This window comes from Pleurodeles waltl, chromosome 1_1 (genome assembly GCF_031143425.1).
Source record: "Pleurodeles waltl isolate 20211129_DDA chromosome 1_1, aPleWal1.hap1.20221129, whole genome shotgun sequence".
NCBI lineage: Eukaryota > Metazoa > Chordata > Amphibia > Caudata > Salamandridae > Pleurodeles > Pleurodeles waltl.
The window spans coordinates 383,530,852-383,555,462 of NC_090436.1; the positions used below are offsets into that span (position 1 = coordinate 383,530,852).

The window sequence follows — 24,611 nt, forward strand, 5'->3', positions numbered from 1 at the left end:
GTACAGTGCATTGTTTGCAGTAGTGATCAGACAAGCTGCAGAGATTCTGGACTTACAGCTCTCAACTGGAGGTTAAAACTAATGTTCTAACAGAGGTCCTTTAGCCTCGTGAGGTACCTACAGAACCGCTTTGGCCTTTAATAAAGCTTTTACAAAGACGCTTTTGTGCAGCTGGGCTAAACCATGTTCTGGCCCTCTGATCAATAGACAGGTTGCTCATCACCACAGACCTGCTCCAGACAACCATGACTTTATTACATAGTATCCAACTCCAGAGAGCTTGATAGTGCAGGCATCTACCAGCAAAGTCAACACTAGTGGTTTTCCTTCAACCCCTCCTGACCATCAATCCGAGAGTATGAAGGCATTTGGAAAGCTTATGCAGGCATTCCTCTGCCCATCTTGCCCTTTTTTTAGTAAATGCTAGTTGCCGCTCTAGGCACTTCATCCATGCGCTATAGGACATGGTCATTCAGATCTTACTGGTGGTTGCTGACAGCTTATAGGTGTCTTTTACCCAAACTATTCTGGACGATCAGGATGCTGCTAAATCTGTTATCTACTCTAGCCTGAATGCAACAAATTGCTTGGTTCGGCAATTGGCCCGAGCGTGGTGCTTTGGAGCCACACTTGTTGAGGTCCTCAGGCTTCTCAGGGGATGTTCAGGCATCCTTGATGGATATGTCATTTGATGGTTCTCACTACTTTGGTAAGAAGGACCTCAAACAACTCAAAGAGTCATTTCACAGCTCATTATCTGGGTCTCTCCACACCTGCCCGGCAGTTTCCCCAGCAACTTTGTTCCTTGCCTGGTTATGCCAGGGTATTGGCATATAGACACAGCCAGGCCCTGTCAACATCACAGTCGGCTTCTCAGTCCTTTCGTGGTTGGAACTATGGGTTCTGAGACATAAAGGACAAATCACAACTCGGTGCCCTGTCCCTCCAGCAACCACAACTTCAAAAACGCTTTAGCGTGTCTTTTCCGGCACACAGCTGCTCTGTAGGAGGCAGGGCTTCCCTTTCCTCCAGAGTTGGGCCCTCCAGATCGTACAACGGGTCTTTGCTCTCCCATTTCTTTCTACTCAGCCACATCTTCTACCCTCATCAGGGAACTGAAAGAGGACCACATGTCTGTGTTGCAGCAATAAGTGCAGGGTATTTTAGCCAATGGTCCCAGCCTCAGAAGCAGAAACTGGATGTTACTTTCTTGTGCTAAAGATGGAGGGAGGCGTTTGTTCTTTTGTAGATCTATGGCCTCTAAACCCCTTCCTGCAAAAGAACAATATCAAGATCTTCACTCTAGCCCAGGTTGTCTCTGCCCTGTATTCTAAAGACTGAAGCCTTAGACCTGCAGGGCGCTTAGTTCCATATTCCCATCCTGCAGGTCCAAAGGCGTTATCTACGTTTCACAGTGGGAGTGGAGCATTTTAAGTTTATGGTGCTCTCTTTTGACCTCACCAGTGCCACTCAGGTGTTCACAAAACTGATGGTAGACTTTCTCTAAATGACGGCAAGCCTTCTAGCATTGTTAGGGTTCACTGTCAAAGTGCCAGAGTTGCAACCAACTCCTTTACAGACACTCCTAGACATTCGGCCTATGATCCAGATATTTCTGCCTCTGTCCTGGATCTCAGTAAGGATGACTCTGAGGTTACTGGGACTGTTGGTCTCCTGTATCCTACTGGTCGATATTGCCAGATGTCACATGCGGGCTTTGCAGTGAGATTTGACATTCCAGTGGGTGCAGAACAAGGACACAGTCCTACCAAATATCACACATCAGGGGTTAGACTAACACATTTTAGTGCTAGTGTCCGCATCACCACACTAAAATGCATTAGTCACACATCATATAGCACCAGGAGCACCCCAGAAGGCGCACTCTTCTGCAGCGAGCCAAATGAACTTGGAGTCAGTGCACTGTGCTAGCCATGGGGAGCAAGCTTTGTGAGTACACTGGTGTGTCTCAGTCTTCTTTACTTTTTTTTCATCAATCACTGTGCTAGGAGCGTGCCGGAAATGAACATATCACCCACAATGAAGCTGAGCCTGGCTCTTGAGCATACCACTGATTTTTTTGTCAGTACCACAGGGTCTTGATGATAAACCTTATGTGGATCTGTTGGGGGGTGGAGCCTTGCATTTGTTTTCTGGCAGGGCACTGGCACCACCATTATGACCTCTCAGCGTCTGACTGGCCCCAGAGTAGCTCAAGACGGCAATTTGATTTTCCTTGCTATGTGGCCTGCTTCCACCAGAGTGGTGTCTTTTATCCAGGCCACGGAGGAGGCTGCGCTCACTAGCAGCAAGGAGGAGGCTGCGCTCACTAGCAGACCAGATGTTTTTCCAAGTCCCGCTCTGCACCTCTGAAGCCCCCAGGCATACCTACCCACAGCCTCAGCCGATTAAAAAAAACTGCATCACTTGCTTTCACGTTTTCAGCTCTCAGGAAGTACCAAGTAAGTCCTTCCAGGGAGCTGTGGTCTCAGCTGGCAGCTACAAACGCTGAATTAGACAGCAGCCAGGACTGCGCCTAGTTGACGGTAGGATTTGTCATGATTTCCAAAATTATGCTCACGACTGAGAGCAGAACAAACAGAAAATGCATTCACAAACATTTGCATGGGTGTACACGGTGGTTGCTCATCGCCAATTGCTAGTGAGGTAACAAAACAACAATCTCCCCCTTCTCCACTATAGAAGCATTTAATTTACCTTATCCCTTCAATACTAAAAAAAATAAAACCCGGTAGCAATTGTCTGTTTTGTAATCACCTTTAGTTGATACTTCCTGCCCAGCACTGGATAGAGCATTTTTATAAGATGGGTCAAAACTCCCCTTCTGAGACCTTAGCACAAGGATACTACTACCATGGAACGATTTCAGCAGCCTGGCCTTGTATCTAAAACCTATATCACCATAAATCCCATAATTGAACGTGAAGTTGCATAAAGAAAGCCAACTACTAGCTGAAAGTATTATAATTTAACAATGAGGGCAGATACTTTATTTGGCCAAAGTGCGCTGCTTGTAACACTTCAGTTTATGCCCTGCCATGCCATGATTTAGGCACAAGGCAGAAAGCCAATCCTTGCACTACAGTACAAGAAGTAGATTGCATGTCTCCCAACAGAAGCATAAGAAGTTCACATACATTGCAGATACTATAAGGCAACTGGCAGCTAAGAGGAAACCTATTTTATTCCATCCAGGTTTCAAAGGAGACTGCAAAAGATGTGCAGGGGTGGCTTCTCAACTGCATTTGGGACGGAGGCAGACCCCTCTTCTTAACCAACCGAGACCTGACAGTGGTGACAAATGCATTGCTGCTGTGTTGGGGAGACCATCTTTTTAGAAGTGGTGATCAGAGGAGTCTGGTCTCTGGTAGAAACCAGACTCCACATCAATCTGTTAGGATTGAAGGTGATCCATTTGGCATTGAAGTCCTTTCTTCCAACTATCAAAGGGCGACTGGTAGAGGTTCTCATTGACAACACCACTGTCATGTGGTACTGCAACAAGAAGGGAGGGTGGGGTCTTGGGTCTTGTGCCAGGAGGCTGTGCTCCTCAGGAACTGGCTCAATCAGCAGGGCGTCTCCCTGGTCATGAAGCACCGGGCTGGATCGTTAAATGCTAGGGCAAACTAACTCAGTTGCTGACACTTAGCAAATCATGAATGGCAGTTACAGCCGGAGGTGATGCAGGACATCTTCCACCAATGTGAAGAACCCTGGCTCCACCTCTTTACTTCCACTGAGAATGCACAATGTCAATATTTTTGCTTGCTTTAGTTCCCTATAAGGCGTTCCCTCAGAGTCTTATTCTGCCTATAGTGGAGCTAGGGACTCCTGTTGCCTTTCTGCCCCTGCCTTTTCTGGTTCAAGTTCTGGAGAACAACCAGGCCCAAGTTATTTTAGTGGCTCCAGATTGGACCAGGACGATGTGGTTTCCGGACCTCCTTGGTATGAGCATCTCTCCTCTGATAAAGCTGTCTGTTCAGGAGTATGTTCTATCTCAGCAGCAGGGTAGGGTCCTATATCCTGTATCTGGGGAGGTGTCTAGCCCACTGCCCTCCTCAAGGTACATAAAAAGATTGCCTTTTTCGTAATATTGGGATACATCATCCCCATCATCTCTATGTATCCCGGTGTTGACTGTGTTCAGAGTCTGAGGTAAAAGGAATGTGAAGCGTCCTAAGCAGTGGCAGTGTTCTGTCTGAGTCTGAATGAGGTTGGACATGCTGCATCAAAGGTTGTTGAGCGTGCAACTTTGGTCGGGGTTTTGCCTGGTTTGTCCTGGAATTCAATAAGATAATGGGTTCTTCCTCCAGCTTTGGCGGTGTCAGTATTGAGGTGGCAGGGACAGTGTCGATCATGGCGCTGGATTCAAAGTCTAGTTGGACATCGGCCCTGGAGTCTGGACAGATCTTGCACCAGTGTGAAGAGGTGCAGACAGCATTGAGGACAGATCCACCGATTGTAGTGTGACTGGAGGCTTTCTTGATCCTTGGAGCACAAATGCACACCAAAGGGAGGTTAAAGGGTGCTGAAGATGCACAACATGGCTTTTATGAAAGCCTCTACTTCTTACCGCTTTACTGATGGACCTGGAAATTTGGGTTGCATTGGGATGAGCTGTGGAAATGGTTTTTCAGCAGAAGACCTGGACCGAGACCAGGAGGCCTCTTAAACTTCTTGCAACATCTCTAGAAGAGAGTTGCTGGACAAGGGAGTCACTCTTTGTCTTCTTCTGTTTCATTTTCAACTTGGACTTATTGATGACTTGGAGTTGGAAGAGGACCTTTCACAGGACCAGCCTTTAGAATGGGAACAGGCCTGCATCCTCAGCCTGGACTGCGTCATATGTGCCTTTTTTAACAGTGTTTAGCGACTTAGATTGCTCTGGGATTTATCCAGGGGCAGTCTCTACAGGACTTACAGTTGAGTGAAGGTCCTAGGCAAAAGAGACATCCCTTGTGGGAGTCTGTAACATACAGCTGATTGTGACAGTCCCTACAAGGCTTAACCCTGTAAATCTCAGTGAGGACATTTTCCCTTGTACACTGTAGGAAGAATTCAAAGGAAAATTTGTCAAAAGAAAATGTTTAGGGAACAACCTTCAGATAAGCATCTCAAGGTGAAGAAAGAAATATATCAGCTCTTAGGGGTGGCTTCAGGTGTCACTTTCTGGATGGGATGAAGTTGCTGCAGATCCACATGACTCCTCCTGCTGAAGCACAGGAGCAATGCTAGCAAAAATCTCCGGATCCAGTTTGGCGCCTTGAGTTATTCACATGGTGAGGAATCTGCAGTTTGATTGAGTATCCACCAGAAAGAGCATTACCGAAGGTGTGTATTTCTAGACTGCAACCCATTACTTCAAAACGTGTTCTGATGCAGGAAACTGACATGGAGGGCCTAACTTTAAGAAGAGACAGAAGATTAAAGAGTTAGCATGGTAGAGAAGGAGTGAACATTCATGGTTTCAAGGCTTTATGACGGTTGGAAATAAGTCTGTTGGACAACAGGAGTTGTTTGCAGTGCTTAACTTCAAAATGGGAAAAGGCCCTATCTCCCAGAAGGGCCTTATCTTTAGAAGCACAGAGAAGATGCAGATATTCTGCATGAAATCTGCTAGCAGTGGTGTAGCGGTGAAACATGCATCAAAAGTACTGATGCTGCAATAAGCACAGTGACAAATACAGAATCATAATGTGAATTCGTTTTTTGATGAGGACCCAGTGAAGGGTGAGAAGAATATGACAGATGGAGGCATATCTGGGAACGTTAAGGACAAGGTACATGGTAGAACTTTGAACCACCTGTAGACAGACAATGAGGGTCTTGGTCAGTCCTGAATATTAAGACATAATGTAATCAAGGCGAGTAATTATGATAGACAGTATAACTATGTTCGTGCAGCTTTCAGAAAATAGGAGAGAATCATACTGACACAGGGCCGGCTCTATGGCAGTGCGACTGGTACCACCACACCGGGCGCTGACTTCAGTTGGGGAGCGTGTTTGCAAGAATATTATGGTTTTAAAGGCACCTGCTGCTATATTCCATGCCTTCAGCACTTTTCATGCACCAATAAAAATGTCAAGATAACTCCACTAATTAATGTTCTCTCTCAGGGGATCTCCATTGATAATCATAATCACGGTATAGTCCCGCTCACGTTCGGGGACATCGAAGCACTTTTTCACAATATACATTCTTAAATGTAGATGTTGGCTTTTCGTCGGGAAGGGCTGCAGAGTCATTTAAGAAAGAAAAATATGCAGCCTAAGGAAGTGGCCCAATTCTTCATCCTGTAGTTTAAAAAGGGGACAGGAAAACTGTCTATGCATATAAATATATGATGTTTTTGTACAACAGCATACATTGTTTCACAAACCCTTTTTTAATAGAGTATAGAGATGGAGAGCCAGACAGTGTAGCCCCATAGGCTGTCATTATAAGAGTTAAAAATAGAGGCTGTGCCTTTAAGAGCCTAGGGACCACCAGTATCCCATCATTCTCAGCAGGTGACAATTGCTTCAGTTCTTTTTCCAGCTCCTGCTGACAGGATCCTGGGGGATTGCGCTTGGCCTTTTTCAGGATTTTTTTCATTAAATCCACTGAGAGTTTGTTGTTAACTGTTTCATTTGACGACTTTCATCTCTCCCCCGATTCTTCTTCATTTTTCCGACAGAAAAGTGAAGTATTTAGTCAAACAAAATGCCATCTTTGTTTGATAAATGCCCTGCCTGTGAGAGAAAGAAGGCCAAAACGGACCCCCATGAAGTCTGTTTAATCTGTCTTCCCTCAAGTCCTGTTTCTGATTCTTGCCAGCACTGCAGGACCTTTACCAGGTGCACCCTGAGAGGCTGGGAGAAAATCCGCCTTCATGGCACCGCGGAGCGCTGAAGACAACAAGCTTCATCTGAAGGTGGGACCTCAGGGTGAGGTCAGTCCTCCACCAGGGCCCTGCTAGCTGTCTCTGAGACATCCAGAAAGAAGATGACAGTGCAAAAACAACATCTGTCCTGGTCAACGTCGAGATGATTGACGTCGAGGAGAGGTACGGTGCCTACATGTTCACCGTCAACAGCTGGCGCAATCTTGTGGAAGCACTGAAGAGCAACGTTCAGACCGGGTGGGTCGACATCACAGGCTCACACAATGTTGAGGAATCCATCGACACCAAGGTGTCGACAACACTCGCATTCAAGGTCCCTGTCGACGTTGAGAAGCCATTGAAGGTCTAAGTTAAGGGCCACATCGACGTTGAGGCTCCGCCGAAGATCCCCGTCAAGGAGTAGATTGACATCAAGGCATCAAAGTAGGTCGACATTGAGGGGTCTTTCACCGTCTATGACATTACAAGAGGCAGGGAAAAAGAGGAGACACATTTATTCCTCTCCAGATTTGGAGTATTCCAAGACATCTCTCCTTCTTCAAGGTATGAACATTGTTCTCCATCACCAGCCTCATCTCCTCCACCTCCCGCTACCATCTCAAGGCGCTCACCATCTACCAGCCACTACGATAGTCACTATTCTTGGTACTTTCATTCATGATCGTACCATTGACACATCCTCCACTTCTATTGGAAGATATTCTCTGACACTGTCTGATTCTCCACCCACTTGAATTTCACTGGTGGATGATATCACCACTCTCCAAGAGGTCTTGGTGAGGGGATCTGCAAAGCTTAACATTCCTGAGTCGATTCTGCCCCCCTCAACCTCCGTGGTCTTCAAAACACTTCAACACAGGACAGCATCACAACCATTACTTTCACTGGTGCCAGGTCTCCTTGCACCAGCTATGGATATTTTCCTGACTCCAGCCACAGCTAAACCAGTTCCATTGAGGCTCCAAAATAAATATTACCCTCTGGAGTAAGATCTGAGATTGTAGTAGCGGCTAAAAAGCCCAATGCTACTACTCCTGCTTCAACAGTACCTCCCAATAAAGAGAGTAGAAAGCTGAACTCTGTGGGTCGAAAGGTGTGCAGCACTGCAGCAACCACCATGATAGTGGCCAGTGCAACAACTCTTCTCGGCCGATATGGTGGGGCATTATGGGAATCCATGCAACAGTTTGCAGAATATCTCCCCAGAGATAAAAGAGAAGGCTTCATGGAAATACTCAATGAAGGTTTAATGTTTTCCAATCAAGTAATAAGCGCTGCAGCAGACACTTCCTTATTAGCAGCACATGACTACTGCCACGCATCTCTCTGAGAAGACATTCTTGCCTCCGCTGTTGACTCTATTTGGAAGTCACAGATGATGAGATGGCATGCATGGAAGCTGAAATGGAGACTCTTAAAGCAGTAGGATTAGAGAAACCAAACAGCAGAGAACATCTTTCCGGCCCTATCGTCATTGTTTCTACACTCAGAGGACTCAAACCCTTCAATGGTGTCAGGGTCCCCAACAATCACAACATCAACGACCCTAACAGCAATGAAAGCAGACGAGGGGAAGATCCACCCTGAAGCCTGCTCAAGGAGGCAAACAACATCAGGATATAAACCCTGAATTATTACTCCCCCCCCCTTTCTGTTACCCGCTCCAGTGTGGGGGGGGGCGGGGAGAGCATTTCACTATCTGACAGAGTGGAAAACGTAACCAAAGATGCCTGGGTTCTGAATATTCTGCAAAATGGGTATTGTCTCAGATTCACCAGTCCTCCACCGTCAATACCTCTGAAACCATCAAATTTCCATCTCCCTTTGCTACGGTTGGAAGTCAACATCCTCTTACAAAAACAGGCAGTGGAACCCATTCCCCACAGACAAAAGGGAATGGGCATTTATTCCAGATATGTTCTGTTGAAAAGAAAAACTGAAACAAATTCAGACCCATACTCGAGCTCACAACAGCCAACAAATGGATTAGACGGGAAAAGTTCTGGATGCTAGCATTACATCAGATCTACCCCCAATCACACCAAGTGGATTGGCTTTGTTCCATCAATCTTCAAGATGCATACTTTCATATTAGAATAGCCAGAAAACTTTGAATGTTCTTGAGGTTCTTGGTGGGGCAGGACCACTATCAGTACCAAGTACTTCCATTTGGCCTGAAGTCAGAACCCAGAACTTTCTCCAAGTGCATGGCAGTAGTAGCTGCCAGCCTCAGGAAACACCAAATCTTTGTCTACCCTTACCTAGATGATTGGCTAATCAAGGCGTTAACGTCTCAGGAAGCCAAGCTGCATTTCAACTGGACTTGCTATTTACAGCAACAGTTGGTCCTTCATGTCAACCTCATCACTTCAACACCTATTCCAGTCCAAACATTGCATTTTCTGGGAGCCTCCATCCACACAATACAGGCAAGAATGTGTTCTTCAGAGGAGAGACGGTTATCTATCCTTCAGAAGTGTCATTCTCTCATGGAAGTCTCTCATCCAATGGTGAGTGAAGCATCCTCTCTTCTTGGCTGAATGACTTCCTGCATCTTCCTCACACTGAATGCTCGTCTCTACTTGTGCCCTCTCCAGGAATGTCTCAAGGACGAGTGGGACCAACTGACAGGCAAGTGGGAAGACAGGATAAGGCTATCACTTCATGCGAAGCAATCCCTTAAATGGTGGTGCTCACCAGTCAACCTGCTTCGAGGAATGCCCTTTCATCAGCAGGTACCTCCTCAAACTATGGTGACAGATGCATCACTACTAGGATGGGGAGCCCACATGTATTTAAGGCAAGTGGTCACAGAGAGAAATGAGCTAGCTCATCAGACTCCTCAAATTACGTGCAATCCATCAGGCGCTGAAAGCGTTTAATCCATCATTGAAAACCCAACCCCTGCTAGTTCAGATGGACAATACAACCACCATGTACTACTTCAACAAGCAGGGCGAACCGAGGTCCAGACCCTTGTCACATGAGGCCCAATCAATCTGGAAATGGCTCATAGCCAGGGACCTGACGAACACGGAAATGCATCTTCCAGATGTCCAAAATGCTCAGGCAGACACTCTCAGCAGAATTCTGCACGAAAACCACAAATGGGTCTTAAACGATGACATTGTACAAAACATCTTCCAGTTGTGAGGCTCTGTAACCATCGACTTGTTCGCCACCGCAGAAAACAAAAAATGCTGAAGCTTTGCCTCAAGATATTTCCAACCAGGGACACTGGGGAATGCCCAATGGATAGACTTGGCAGGCAAAATTATTTACGCTTTTCCAGCGATACCCCTGATCCTAGCAGTCCTCATCAAGCTGGCCCACTCGAGAGCCAGGATGGTCCTAATAGGTCCGGAGTGGCCTAGTTAGTGGTTTAATGAACCTGCTTCACTGGTCAGAGCGTCCAGATCTCAAGCTGCTATGCCTTCTAATGAAATTGGGAGGCCAGATGGTACACCCAAACCTCTCCTCCTTGAATTTGGCTGCATGGCTCCTGATCTAGTGCAGTGTAGACATTTGAACCTCCCACAAGACTGCATGGAGATCTTCAAGGAGGCTACGCAGTCGCCCACCTGGTCAGCATATGCTTTAAAGTGGAATAGATTTAGCATCTGGTGTTCCTCCAAGAATGTGGACCCTACGACTTGCCAAGATGATGTCATTCTTCCATACTAATTACATCTGGCAAAATCTGGCTTGCTTTTTTCTTCCATAAATGTTTACTTGGAAGCTCTTACTACCTACAGAACATGTCCTTCACAAACCTCTTTTTTCAAAATCCCTGTAATCAAGGATTTTTTTAGAAGGGTTAAAGAAGGTTTTCCCTCCAGGTAAGTGTCCTTCACCTTGTTGGGAGCTCAATATAGTTCTTTCACAACTCATGCAAGACCCATTTGAGCCCTTTCATAAGGCACCCATGTAACATCTCTCTTGGATAACTGCTTGTCTTTGTGGCAATAACATCACCCATCAGGGTTAGCGAGATCCAAACATAATGTTCTCATGAGCCATACATAGTATTCCACTCTAACAAAGTGGCCATGAGGACTTAACCGAAATTCCTACCTAAGGTTATTTTGGATTTCCCTGTTAACCAAACCATTTCACTACCCAGATTCTTTCAGAGTCCCTCTATTCTATTCGAGAGAACACTTCATTCTCTAGATGCAGATGTAAGGTAGGAGTGTTTTAAAGTTTTATCCTGATGAAACCCAAGACATCCGCTGATCTGACCAATTTTGTGTCAATTATGGTTCGATCCATACAGGGCTAGCCACCTCCAAACAGTCCATTTCGAGATGGATTGTATCTTGCAACCTGTTATGCTATCAGAAAGCTAACAAGACACTCTCAGCCAGTCCTAAAGCATGTTCCACTAGAGGTAAAGCAGGTACTGCTGCTTTAATGAGGAATATCTTAATTGCAGAGATTTTCAAAGCAGCCATATGGAGGTCTGTTCACACATTCACCAAGTATTACTGTCTGTACTCTGATGCTAGGCAGATCCTCAAGTAGGACAGCCCTCCCTCAGAAATCTATTGCCTAGATGGTTCCCTTCTTCGACATTGGTCTTTTCCTACAGCTCTTAGTGGATTTGGGTTTGCTATTCTATTCAGTGCTTATAACTATTAAGGGAGATCCCCTACAATAGAAGGAATTGTTTCTTACCTGTAACTCCAGTTCTCTCGTAGGGGAATCTCCATTGAAGTCATAAGAAACCCTTCCTCCTCATCAGTGGACTGGACAGGGCTAACCATGGGATCTAGCTATCATTCACACATCGCCTAAAAAAAAAACTGAAGCAGCTGTCACCTGCTGAACATTATGGGTGGTCGATAGGCTCTTAAAGGCAAAGTCTCTATTTTTAACTCTTATAATGACCATCTATGGGGCTACACTGTCCTGCTCTCCTTTATCTCTATACTCTATTAAAAATGGTTTGTGAAAGAGATGTATGCTGCTTTACAAAAACATAATTAATTTATATACATATACAGTTCTCCTGGACCCTTTTGTAACTACAAGATGAAGAGTTGGGCCCCTGTAGCCTAATCCTATAGGCAGCATAATATTTTTCTTTCTTAAGTGACTGCAGGCCTTCCTGAAGAAAGACAAACATTTACACTTAAGAAGATATATTGTGAAAAAGTGCTATGGGGTACCAATTTGTGGAGCAGGACTGTTCAGTGCTTATGACTTCAGTGGAGATTCCACTATGAGAGAACAGGAGTTACAGGTAAGAAACTATTCCTTCTTCTTGGAGAGAGAGATAGGAGTTTATCTAGTAGTGGATGTTTTGATTCATGGCAAGGTAGCACAGAGGGTTAATATGCCTGCTGCAAAGAAATTGTACCATGCAGTTCACAAAGTGCATGTAATGTAAATAGGTCAGTGGAATGCTGCTTTTGTCAGACAGATCCTTTCTTATTTGCAGTTTATAAGTAAGAATCCTAATATAGAATAGTGAGCTATTAACTGTCATCAAAGAGCTGCATGCAAACTGCAAAGTATAGATTAGAGTGTTAGGATGTTCCCCAGTCTTTCATTATCCTAACGTAGCAGAAAGGGTTAATTTGGGTAGAAATCAATTCTATTAGCGAGCCCCCTCCTCACCCCAACCATGGTGTTTCCTTTTAAATTCTGAGTTTGTGCTTTTCTGGATCAATCACTCAAACTATACTGCCTACTAGTATGGATGACTTGACACTTTGCAGTCCTCTGTCTTATGTAACATTGCCTATACACTGATTTACACATGATTGGCTCTGTGTATGTGTGTGGGATGTAAAATGCTCTGACACCCTACACTGGCATGAGTGGCGCTATAAAACAAAATAAACGCATGTGAAAGAGAGTGTTATGGAAACTTGAGGGGTATAGTTAAAACGTGGTAGTGAGGGAATCCTTAACGGAAATGGTCCGTGAGGAACGCCAGCAAACACTGTTGCTCTCGGCACAACCAGCTCTAAAGCCATCCCTGTGCTGACAAGACTGATAGAATTAAAACATTTGGAAACCACTTGAGAAATCTGGGTGGAAAAAGAGATGATTGTCAAACCAGAAACCAAGACTTTTGACTCTGTGGTAAGATTTTGTAGGGGCATCAAGGTAGGTTAGCCACCATAAAGTAGACCATGCCGAAGGAGGGTCTCCCTTAGTAAGTACCTCTGTGGTATCCAAGTTCAGCTTCAGTGTCATCCTGTGAGCTTTGTCAAAAAACAGGATCAGAAGGTGGCTTGAGCACAGCTCATTGTTCTTCCATGCTGGTGACAATTTGAGTGCATCATTATTAGCCTATGAGAGCAATTTAGATGTGCTAGGGAGGTGACAAATATGTTGAAACAGTGGGTCTGAGAGGGGACCACATGTGATTCTGTAAGTGACGATCTTGGTAGAAGTTTGAAATGAGGGAGGATTAACAGTCTGGGCATGTTGGGATAAGAATTAACAAAGGTATCCAATGCAGGAGCTTTCCCATTGCAGAAAACTGATTGATGGATGCTGTTGAAATATCAAATAGGATCAAGGCAATTGTGCTGCCCTGATCTGAGGTCATCCTAAGTTCATTCAGCATTGCAAGGAGAGATGACTTATTACTGTGTTGATATCTGAAACAAGATTGGGGCAGATCAAAAATGTTCATAGATTCAAGTGGAAAGCTAGAAATTTACGCTTTCCAAACTTTTAGTGAGAAAAGGAAGTATTGAGATGGGTCAAAAAACTATGAAGTACTGCGTGGTCAGCCAAAGGTTTTTTTTTTAGTACCCTCTCCATTAGGGTTTCTTTTCAGGCAGTGGGCACTACTGTGGAGGCTGAAGAAGCATTGTTCCATAAGGTCAGATGCAAATGCATCTAAGGAAGAAGAAAGCAAAAGTACTGGGAAAGGAATGGAACGGTTGTCTGATTTAGTAGACTTACATAGAGTAACCACATCCTGAATGCTGACAGGAGGAAATTAATTAAGCAAGAGGGCATATAGTATAAAGGGCTAAAATGCTATGAATGTTTTATATCGGACTGATAGGATACATGATTGGCCAGATTTCGCTTTACCAAAATCTACTTTAGCAGATTGTTCGGAGTCTTGAATACAGGGATGCATAAAATTGGCACTTACTAATGTATTTTGTTTTGCCAGATAGCGTTGTGTCACCCCTGGGCAGTAAGTCAGGTGCTTTTTTATTGCATTGTGCATGCAATTACAGCAGCTTAACTCGGAGTAATAACAAAGGGCTTAGGGACTTGAATGACAGGACATAACTTTTTTGAGATGGGCATCCTCATTGAGATCATTGGCTATCAGTGAGTTAAAGTTTAGTGCACTTCGTGGAATTCACGGAATCCAGAATGAGGAAGAAGAAAGAGCATGATAAACTTGATATGTAAGGATTTTAGACCAACATCTGGTGGTCTTAAATGATGATGGGACTGCATTGTTATGGTGAGCACCACACTGGGTAGGCAAGGGGCACTCACACTGTGACCTTTGGACAAATGGACTGCAGTGCTAGAGTCAAGAAGAGAAGCAGAGTCAGGCAGATGCGGCTGGTCTCCCATGATAAGAAAGTTAGATGATTCCATGATAAAAAGGGCTAGGAAGTCAATCTAAAATGAGTAGCAAGGCCAAGGAGGATGATAAACCAAAGCTCCCAAGAAAGATGCGTTGGGAGATATTGCTAGTTGGATCAAGAGTACTTCACTGAACATAAGGGAGAAAATATTGTGTTTTATTTTTAAAAAAAAAGAAATAAAAAAAAGAAATTCCCATAATAAATGTTTGTTATTGAGATAGTATGGTCGATTTAAAATCTGAGTCATCAGCTGTGGTGAGCTGTGCAAACATAACCCGCCCATACTCTCCTGAAATCCTTACACATTATATCACAAATGAGCACTGTGGCTATCAGTTGTGCCAGGCCTGGCCAAAGGCCAGGCTTGTCACCCTGACCTTATTAACACAGTTCAAGGCCATGCCCACTTGACACTGGAGGTAGAGGTGCTGAAGGCAGGTCCTACACTCAGAGCACAATGGTCAAAGTCAATACTTGTGCACAGTGAGCCCTTGGAGTAGAGATGTTGAGTGCAGCGTTATTTGCAGGGCTGCTCCTACTTTCTGCTTTGTGGCCAGAGCCCATTGGTCGTGGCCAAAGGGGTGGTTGGTCTGAGCTACCTCTACCACTCAGCACCATTCCTGTGTAGGGCCAACCTCTGCCCAGAGCCTGAACGCAATGCGTTCTCGGGTGTTGAGGTGTTGACCACCTTCAGGTATGTCATCAATGGTGTAATGTGTAGTGTGACGAGGTATGTGTGATGTCACTGCTGATGTCACGTACTTACTGGTAAAATGATCTCTAAGTGTATCCTATACGGTGAGAGAAAAGCTCGGTATGCTCATACACACTTGCAATGCTACTCTGGAAATCAGCTAGTGAAGCACAGTGAACACATCACAGTTCTCTCATTTTGTCTCCAGATACATGTGGCAAAGAAGGGTGGTCTTTAAAGATGCCACAGCAGCTATCTAGGGCATTCCGATGACTGCTGTTTCCCTTGGTTTGATACCAGAAAGACAGGTGGACAAATATGGTGAAATAGCACCTGGCTTTTCGTTATTTCTCTTGTCCTTAAGGTGGCTCTGCAACAACCTGCCCTTCCTTTGCCTCCATGTGGCAATGCAGGGAAGAATGGCCCTGCAACCTCCCACTTGCTTTGAGGTGTTTTCTGTTTGGAGCTAGGAAACAACTTGCTGAACACTTTTCTGTTGTCTCAACAGCCCCCATTTCTAGCAGTGTTGTTAAATTGGAAAACGGGCAGACCGTACACAACAAGAGTTTTACTCACAGTATATATACCAGCTACTTCCCCATTCAGCCTGAAAACAATATTTTATTCTCATAAATTTAAATTGCCATATATTATAAATTGGCATAATAGTGAGACGTGAGAGAAAAGAAAATATTAACCCTAAGCAATAGAAAGTGGGAAACTATAGAACCCATGATTTTGTGTTTTTGTGAAATACTGATGAAGATCCTTGACAGTGATCACTGATAATGTGGCATGGGTATGTTGTTGTTGAAGTTCGTGGTGTTTCTTGTTAAACTTTTCTCATTAAACTTTCATTGTGTTACAGATGGATGACAATCTTCGAAGAAGTCCTCAGCTTCACCCTCGAAAGCTGTCCACACTAAAGCCCATTACAACAGGGGACGAAAACAGTTCACCACAACACTTGTCGCCTTGAGACTTTGCAGCTTCTGCCTTTTAAACAACTGAACACAGTGACCAGTCTTTACTTGAAACTAGAGTCGACAGATGGTCGGAAAACCCTAAAATAGATGCGTGGTCTGGAGAGCCTACACAGAGGATTAGTCACTGTCTTTTGCTGTTGGTCTTCATCGGAGAACATGGAGCCCTCTTTGACCACACACTAGAATAAGGTTCAAAGGGATGCAAATGAAACTTATTGAACTGTATTTAATGCCTTAATCTTGCACAGTTTATTTTTCCATGGTACAATGACTGACCATATTTTTGTTGGCTTAGATATTTCATTTTTGAGTTACATTCCTTGATTTTCATTATTTTATGGGTTGTTGAAGTTCGCTTTTTGAGTGAGTTGCAGTCAAGTTAACGGTTGATAATTTAAGCTATACTGTTGTATACTTTGTTTGATAGGCACTTCTCCTGCTCCTTTCTTCTTCTCTGCTGGTTGTACAGAGATTGAGTTCTTTAAGGAGATATATATATATATATATATATATATATATATATATATATATATACCAACAAAGTTCACCGTTCTGCACCCAGCCATACATACAAACATAAGCTCAGAGAAACCATGAGTCACGCGCACTCAGGATGAATAATCCAAAGGTTTAATGAAAGTGCTCCATCCCCGGCAACGTTTGTTCAGCTCCACAGCTTTGATCACTTGATCCATTTTCATTTATCTCAATGACATTATTTTTGCTTCAACACTGGTTGATTCACTTCTCAGGCCAGTGCTCTTTCAGTAGTTTCATTGATATCCTTTTTGTATGTTTTTTCTTTTTCTTTTGTTTTCTTACTCATTCTAAGACGAGACCCTGTCTCTCATTCTCCTTCACTCAACCCCTTTCCTACACATACCTTATTCGGCCCCTAGTTTTTCTCTCGTGAGTTTCTCGTATTCAACCCACTTTCTTTTGTCAAAGGATTCGGAGACACCCGTGAACCCTCTTCACCTCTCAGTTTTCCCTGTTTTGCATCCCTCCTCTTCCCATCTTCCCGTTGTTTTCGCATCTTAATTTAATTGGAGCTACTGTGCATCCAGGCTTTTTATGCTATCCATGTCCCTTGTCCCTTCACCGCCTGCTTCTCCACAATCCAGTCTTCTATACCTCGGATGCTCAGTCTTTCTACAGTATCTATCCTGAATGATGGTAAAAATGGAGAGAGCTACCAGATCCCCCTTTGTTCCTCGTTCAGGGTGAATGCTTTTCCACAAACTCTGATCTAGCCTATTGTCCATCTGCAAATAACCTTGTATCATTTATTATACCATCAGTGTAAGTAATTGATGATCTTCAAAATGAACACAAGTCTGATGTTGATTCTTTGGGATAGTTATTGAAAGAAAAATAATGCCAACCCCTTTTTAAAGACTTAGGGATGTGTGAAAACTGTTCTAGAAGCTTTGTGCACCAACGTGCTTAAAATCTGGGAATCTCAAATGACGTGGAAATTACTAAAAACAACAACAAAAAAGTCTGGATAAGCACCTCGCCACAGTGCAGCCAATGTATTGTGAGCCGAGTGAAGTCAGTGTGGTCTCAGTGTGACTCGCATACCGTGCAGCAGCCTTCTTTGCCTGATGCAATAGGGTGATCTTGTTGTTCTCTCTGAATATTACTTGGTGAGTAACAGTGATGGCATTCAGGAAGTCCAAAGTGTTAAAGACAGCAGTTCCCCTGTCTGTTGTAACAAATGTATAGTTACTCCAGATCCATGATGAGAGGGACTAGTGAATTTTGATCTCGATCAGTGATTTTGTTTTAATAAGTAATTTTTATTGAAAACATAACAAGTGCATATAAAACGCAGAAAATACATACCATCAGTGAAAAATCAAGTGGTAACCGGATAGCCACAATATCACTTAACAAGCAAATAGCGCTCACCCACCCCTCCTGCCTGCTGACACAGTCGGATCATATTTGGTCAGGGTTCAACGCTGTGGCAGAGTTCAGAGTGAGGGAGGTACATAGATTCCTCCCACCCTATGGGCGTTCCATCATCCCCATATCTTGACCCATTTTTGTGGACGGCTCTGGCTTTCATAAGTGAACGTCTCTGCCATCATGCACCAATCCATATCATTCAACTATTGAATTTTGAGTTGCATTTCTAAATCTTGCAAATTAGAGAGAAACATTTGCATATCGTTTATAACCATTGAACAGGTTTTAAGAATCCATAAATTGGAAAAATGTCTGCAATGCTCACAGTTATACTATCACTTTTAAGCACTCCCATCTTGCTTCAAGCAGGTGAACTGAAACATATTCTTTACTGCATTTACAAATGAGCTGATACCATCCTAGTCCAAGCTCTACTTGTGAGGGAGTGGGCCTTTAAAAATAGAACACTCTGCCATTCATCCCGAATTCAGCCCTCTGTACATGACCATCTACGACCACGAACATTGTCCCACAACTCATTGAAGCTGACACATTCATAAAATGAGACAATACCAATACACCATATTTATAGCGCATTTTCTCAGGCTGGAACAGAATTCAGTCTGCAATTAAAACCTCAGAACAGTTTGAAGCATTCATCCTCAGACTGCTGAACTTGCTTTTATGCAGTGGCATATTGGGCGTAATGTGAATGTCAGTACCATAAATAGCAGAAACATAAAAAAGAATACAACAAATAAACCTTTTCACCACCACCCAGCATCATAGTAAATCAGTCGGTTGCAACTTCTGTCACCATTAAATGACACTAGTCAAACGAAGTTAGTTAGTTTTTCAAGCAAGTATTACATTTTTAAAAGTGACTGCAAATAATTTTATTAAACACACTGTTAAACAGTTGCAAGAGATTGGTGCAGGAACTGTTTTAACTATCTGTGTAAGATCTTTTTCTTCTTAGTGTGGATTTTTACAAATATTGGACTTGTGTTGGATACTGGCCAGCTTCTTCTTTTAACCTGATATTTGTGGTTGGCAGAGAAGCAGAGAGTTATCTAACAAACAGGGACAGTTAGAATGGGCATAAGGTAATTGGTGTTTTTTTAGTGTTGAAAAATTAATTGTCTCAGGCCAGCACTTTCAGTAATTTTGTTAAAAGGTCACCAATCACTTCTATTCTCTTTTTTTTCTAATTCAAAGGGTTTAGTCAATGGTGAGGCCACTGTTGTGAATCATGCGAGGGTGGTCTTTGTAGTTTGGTATCTGCTACATTTCCATATAGTCAGTAGTTTGTGGACAAAGGTTGCAGGTATTGTACTATTTGGTCTACCCCTTCCAAATGTGACTAGTAGGTCTGTGGTTGAGTGTGACGGCCCTGAAAGGCACTCCAAAGGATGGGTGTGGTCTTATGACTTGCAAAACATGAGCCATTATATTAGTGAGTATGTACATTTAGCGTGATTCAAATGGAAGGTCGTTGTGGGGTCGATTGGATGGTAGCGAAAGGTGGGCCAGGAGGAGAGTATCACATTGGATGAGGACTGGGGCGTGAGATCTGTTGTATAATGTTAGAGGCCGTCCTAAGGCTGAGGAGTGCCTTTTCCATATTACTGATGGTTGCATCCCGGGGGACGTGGAGATCCAAAGTAAAATTTTGTTGCAAATGTTTAGGTTGAGGTGATGTTATATGAGATTTTGGTATTAAAGCTGGAGCAGGGTCACAGAAGGTCTTCAGACATGGTGGAAAATTACTGTCTGGGCTCCAGATAGTGTGAAGTGGTATGTAAGGAGTTCAAAAGATTTGAGCAATGACTGATCCAGGAGACTGAACGGCCACATAGATTTGTGGATGGCTGCAATGCAATCTCCAGCCTTGTGAGTGACCATAGTGTTGAATGTGGTATCCAGATGAAGCTAGATTATTATTTATGTGCATGGTGTTAAGTCAGGTTCCTGAGACGAAGAGATCATCTAGTTTGTGTGTTATTTTGGTATCTATGGTATCATTTACTTGTCATGCTGCAGAATGTGTGTTGATGAGCATCACATGCAGTGTATGTTCTGTGAGCTTGTTATGAAAGGTGGTTATGGAGGTGTGAGGTAGACTAGTGTGTGTGAAAGAGAGCTATTTTCTTTGTTTGTATGAGTACCACCTTTGTCTTGCCTACTCTTAGCATGAAAGACCTATGTAAGGATGTTCTTGGGACCTTTTTAAAAAAGGGGAAATTCGGTGTATCTTTTGCTTCCTGATTAGTTGCTCCTAATGGGTTTTGTTGTTTTGAATTTACCACTTTATATTTTTGACTGTAGGCAGCACTTCCAGTGGGTGGGGCATCTACTGGAGGATGCTTTCTTTCCATTCTGATTACCCACTCCTATAGCCTACCTTTGTTCTTCAGCCTGTTCTACAAACCCTTAGGAAACTTTTCCTTTGCGCTGAATTCTAAAAACAGCTTGGAAATTTCTGAAGCATGAGAGATGTTATACACTGTCTCAAAGCTGTGCTGTATGTAGCTACTACTTTAGGTGCACCCCACTGTTTCTCACTGTATTTGATTCTATTGTATTAGTACTAGATGCTTGTCTAGGTGTATGCCCTGCTTATTTTTCTCTTACTGTGTTATTGTATTAGAGTCTTCCCAGCGGCCTGAATAGTATTCTGCCATCTTCCAGATCCTCGTCCATACTGTAAAGTGCACAAAAAGAACTGTACATCTCCCAAAAGCGAAGCACTATGATACTGTCACGGGCTCTAACAGTGATGCTTGCAGCAGCTCAAATGCTATTTTTTCAAGCAGTAGTTCAAAGGCCGCTTCCTCAGGGCTGTAAATGTAGGGAGTCTCTGAGTGAGTTTATACAGCTCTTAAGGGCAATTTGTGTTAACTTTTCTTTTTTTTGTAGGAAGCAGAATGGGATTATACTGCTCTGCAGTTTGGCGAAGCATTAGTCTATTATGCCATACTTTCTAGATGTTTTGATGTTAGTACAAGGAAGAGAGAAATACTCCAGTCTTACTGCCTAGTAATTGTTCTACCAGTTGTTGACGTAATGGAAAGCATTGGGTATTAAAATGGTAGCCTCCTACCCTGAATACATGAATGTGACCATTTCCTACGAATAATTAGTGAGCATTTCATGAATGTATTTTTTAAAGATTATAGGCTGAAAGAAATGTATGTATTTTGTAAATCAATGTAATGCGTAACCAAATCTTTGTAAAAATATGATACCTCAACAGCATACCTACTTTGGAAACACTAAAGGAAATCTGTCTAGATTCAATTCATCAGGTGTCAAAAGTGTCATTATAGAAAGGTATCCATGTGGGGGGATAACTGTATTGCACAGTTCTTTGCTGCAATGCTTTCTTTAGAAGTTATATAGGTGTAGGGCATAATACTAGTGCCTTCACTGGTGTACTGGTCAGACAGCTGATGTTTAATTATATGCAGACAAAATGAAGCACTGTATTTGTCTTATAACGCACCGATTATCATCTGAGCAATGCTGAAAGGGGCTTTCCGATGGCTGGTCTTTAGAATTAGGCTTCAGCAGACCAACTCTGTTCATCATTATTTTATTTCATCCTTTTGCACTGAATTTAAACTGCAGTCATCTTGTGCCTATCAAATGCTAGCACACACCTGATATCAAATGGTTTATGTGAGGATGGCATGACTGAGTCTCACATTAGCCTGCTTCCCCTGCCTCCACTTGATATGAATGAGTCATGCAGACCATGGGCATTTAGGAACTCCACAAGAGGCTGCTGCATTTTATCTTAAAATAGACACGACTTAAATTATTATTTTACGTAACAGTGATATACAATTCAAAATAATTGTTTGAATATGACTAAATGTGTCCTCCCCCATGATAATATTGTGATTTGATTTCAAAGTCCAGATATTTTTACGAGAGGGTGTGGTGATTTCTAATATCCAATCCATGGACATATTTTAGTGAAATTTTGGCCATGTATTGAAACAATATCCACACACAGCTGATGAGTTCCAAAATGACCTTGGATGCTTACCAGGGTTCAGCTAGAAGAAAGTGAAACATTTTAGAAAATTAAAACATAATATTTCATTTTAATACATGGCAATGACACATACCAAAAGAATGATTAGACTGTATTCCATCATTACATAATTTACATTGGTCACACACAGTGTTATCATATTAGTGGCTCTGGGCACCTGCTGCAAATATGTGATCGGTTTGTGGCTGTGCTTGACCATACATCACTATTTCACTATTTTTTTAATATTTAGTCAACAATTTTGTGTAAGGTGAAAATCAGACAACAGAAACAACAATAAAAGTATTTGCATGCATATATTGACACTATGATGCATGTGCCTTTACATATCCCTGACCTGAATTTAGAATATAAACTGAATTCAGTTCCACAACTGAAAGGAAAGTGAGTTTGTCCACGTTATGGAATTTCAAACATCAATATTATTGTAGATAGATATTTTTGTAATGGCTTGATTGTAGAAACTTACCATTTGTAGGTCTTTATTCCCGCATTTTCTTTTTTCAAAGTTCTTGTTTTCAAATGAACTTTAACTATTAACATCGCCTTCATCTTGAATTTCAGTATGTATTGTTAGTTGAAGGCCCTTCTTAATATGTCCCTTAAAGGAACTCTTTGATTGCTTGGGTGTATGTTATAATTGATGTTTATTTTTAGTAATACAGAATGGAAGAAATGAAAGAAAATAAATAATGTTGAAACTACTTACCCTGACAGCACACCAAATAGTGTATTACCTTAATAGGGTTGATTCCTGCCTTTCTTACTTTGGGCAGGCAGTGTCTGTTCCAACAATGTTGACTTGTAACCTTTTATCTTGTTGCTGTCATTCCACTGCTGTCTTAGAGGTGAGCCAAATGTCTGGCTTCATTGAAATATAAAGTTGCTTAGTTGCTGCTTTCTGTCACCTGTACACGCTCACAAACCGTACTCTTAAATGTATTAAATTTATTTTTAACTTTCTGATAATGGATTTCTGTTATGAAACATGTACTTTCATGGCCAAGCAGCAACCTTGGACTATCAAATTGAAATATTTACACAATCCCTACACTGCATGTGTGATTAAATAGTGTTTTGAAGAATCTAGTTTAGTGGGTGGTGCAGTATCCAATGATAGTGACATGTGAAGGAAGATGGAGGCAGCAATTATGAATGAATCAGTTAAAAACTTCTTAGCTTCCCATTCCAATCATCTATTCTCATTTAGCTTGATACACATATATATGAACTGTTCAAACTGTTTCAAGACTTAAATCTGTAGTGACCTGTGATAAACAAATTTTACATGAACAAACCCTTCAGTAAGCCCTTTAACTTCACATGGCTAGGTATTTGAATTTCAGGCATAGATGGTAACTGGTCACTTTTAAAATATATATGAAAATATGTATTAGTGTCTAGCCATGCATCTTGTTCATTGCCCTGTGTGCCCTAAACTGGACCAGCATAAGCCCTGTTGGTGGCATTGTCACTCCTTAGATAGCACAACTGCGGGTTCGTTGGTGATAAGCTTTGTATCAAAGTGATAAACTACTGCCACTTTAGCTATGCCAGCATACCATATTGTTTAAAAGCAACTGAAAGGAAAATTGCAACTGGGGCAAAAGCAAAACCCAAACCACTGCACCCAGCATCTAGTGTGGCTCCATTTTCACCAGCCACCTTAAGTTAGACATCATAAAGTAGTCAGTTGAAGTTGTGGCTGTGTTGTTTTCATGTGATAGTTGGGAAGAGTTAGACTGATCAACCTATAGCAAAGCAGATAGGGCCTGCTGGGAGTGAAACGTTCCTCTAAAGATTTTTGTGGCTTACTGCCTCCTCCTTAACCACTTGCTAGACTCTATGTACAATAAATGTTTATATTTATAAAAGCATCAGTGGACTGTAAATACTACACTTTTACACTTACTTGAAAATGTAAATCAAAGAATGTAATTTTTATGTTTGTATATTCTGTATGGCACTTGCCAGAGGTTTAGAATGCATGATTTGTGTCTTACGTAATTTTGTGAATCCACCATAAATATTTATTCTAGCTACATAACGTGCTGCGCGGTACTCTAAGGTACAGAGTTGTGCTCCATAATATCAATTGAGTTACATGGAAACTGAAAGCATGTGTGACATTGTTTGCAATCAATGGATTTGGTTTTGCAATAGATAATATTGCACGTCATTTTATATTTTCTTGTATGGTGTGAAATTAAATACATATATTTAAGCAGAAACACTTTGTCTTTGAGTACTTTTCCTGCAGTAGCAGCCAGTGAACTTTTTAAGTAGGTATGTTATGAATGCACTGCCCCAATTGTATCAAGATTGTGTATATTAGTGACCAGCCAGCAAGTAAAAGGTTGTTCCAGCCCACCGTAATATTGAAAATTGGGTCAAATATCACATTCTCAGCACAATAAGCCATAGTGAACAAACAATAGCTATGAATGGTCATCCTGAAGGGACACAC

General features: G+C 42.5%; 1 protein-coding gene across 2 annotated transcripts in view; it reads left to right on the forward strand.

Moving 5' to 3' along the window:
• The window catches only part of MTX3 (metaxin 3), a 168,160-nt gene extending 143,785 nt beyond the window's left edge, over positions 1 to 24,375 (forward strand). For both annotated transcript variants that reach the window (XM_069223188.1, XM_069223197.1), the window contains one exon: positions 16,050 to 24,375. In XM_069223188.1, the coding sequence (XP_069079289.1) occupies positions 16,050 to 16,160 (111 nt within the window). In that variant the 3' untranslated portion in view covers positions 16,161 to 24,375. The remainder of the gene's footprint in view (positions 1 to 16,049) is intronic.
• The last annotated feature ends 236 nt before the right edge of the window (positions 24,376 to 24,611 follow it).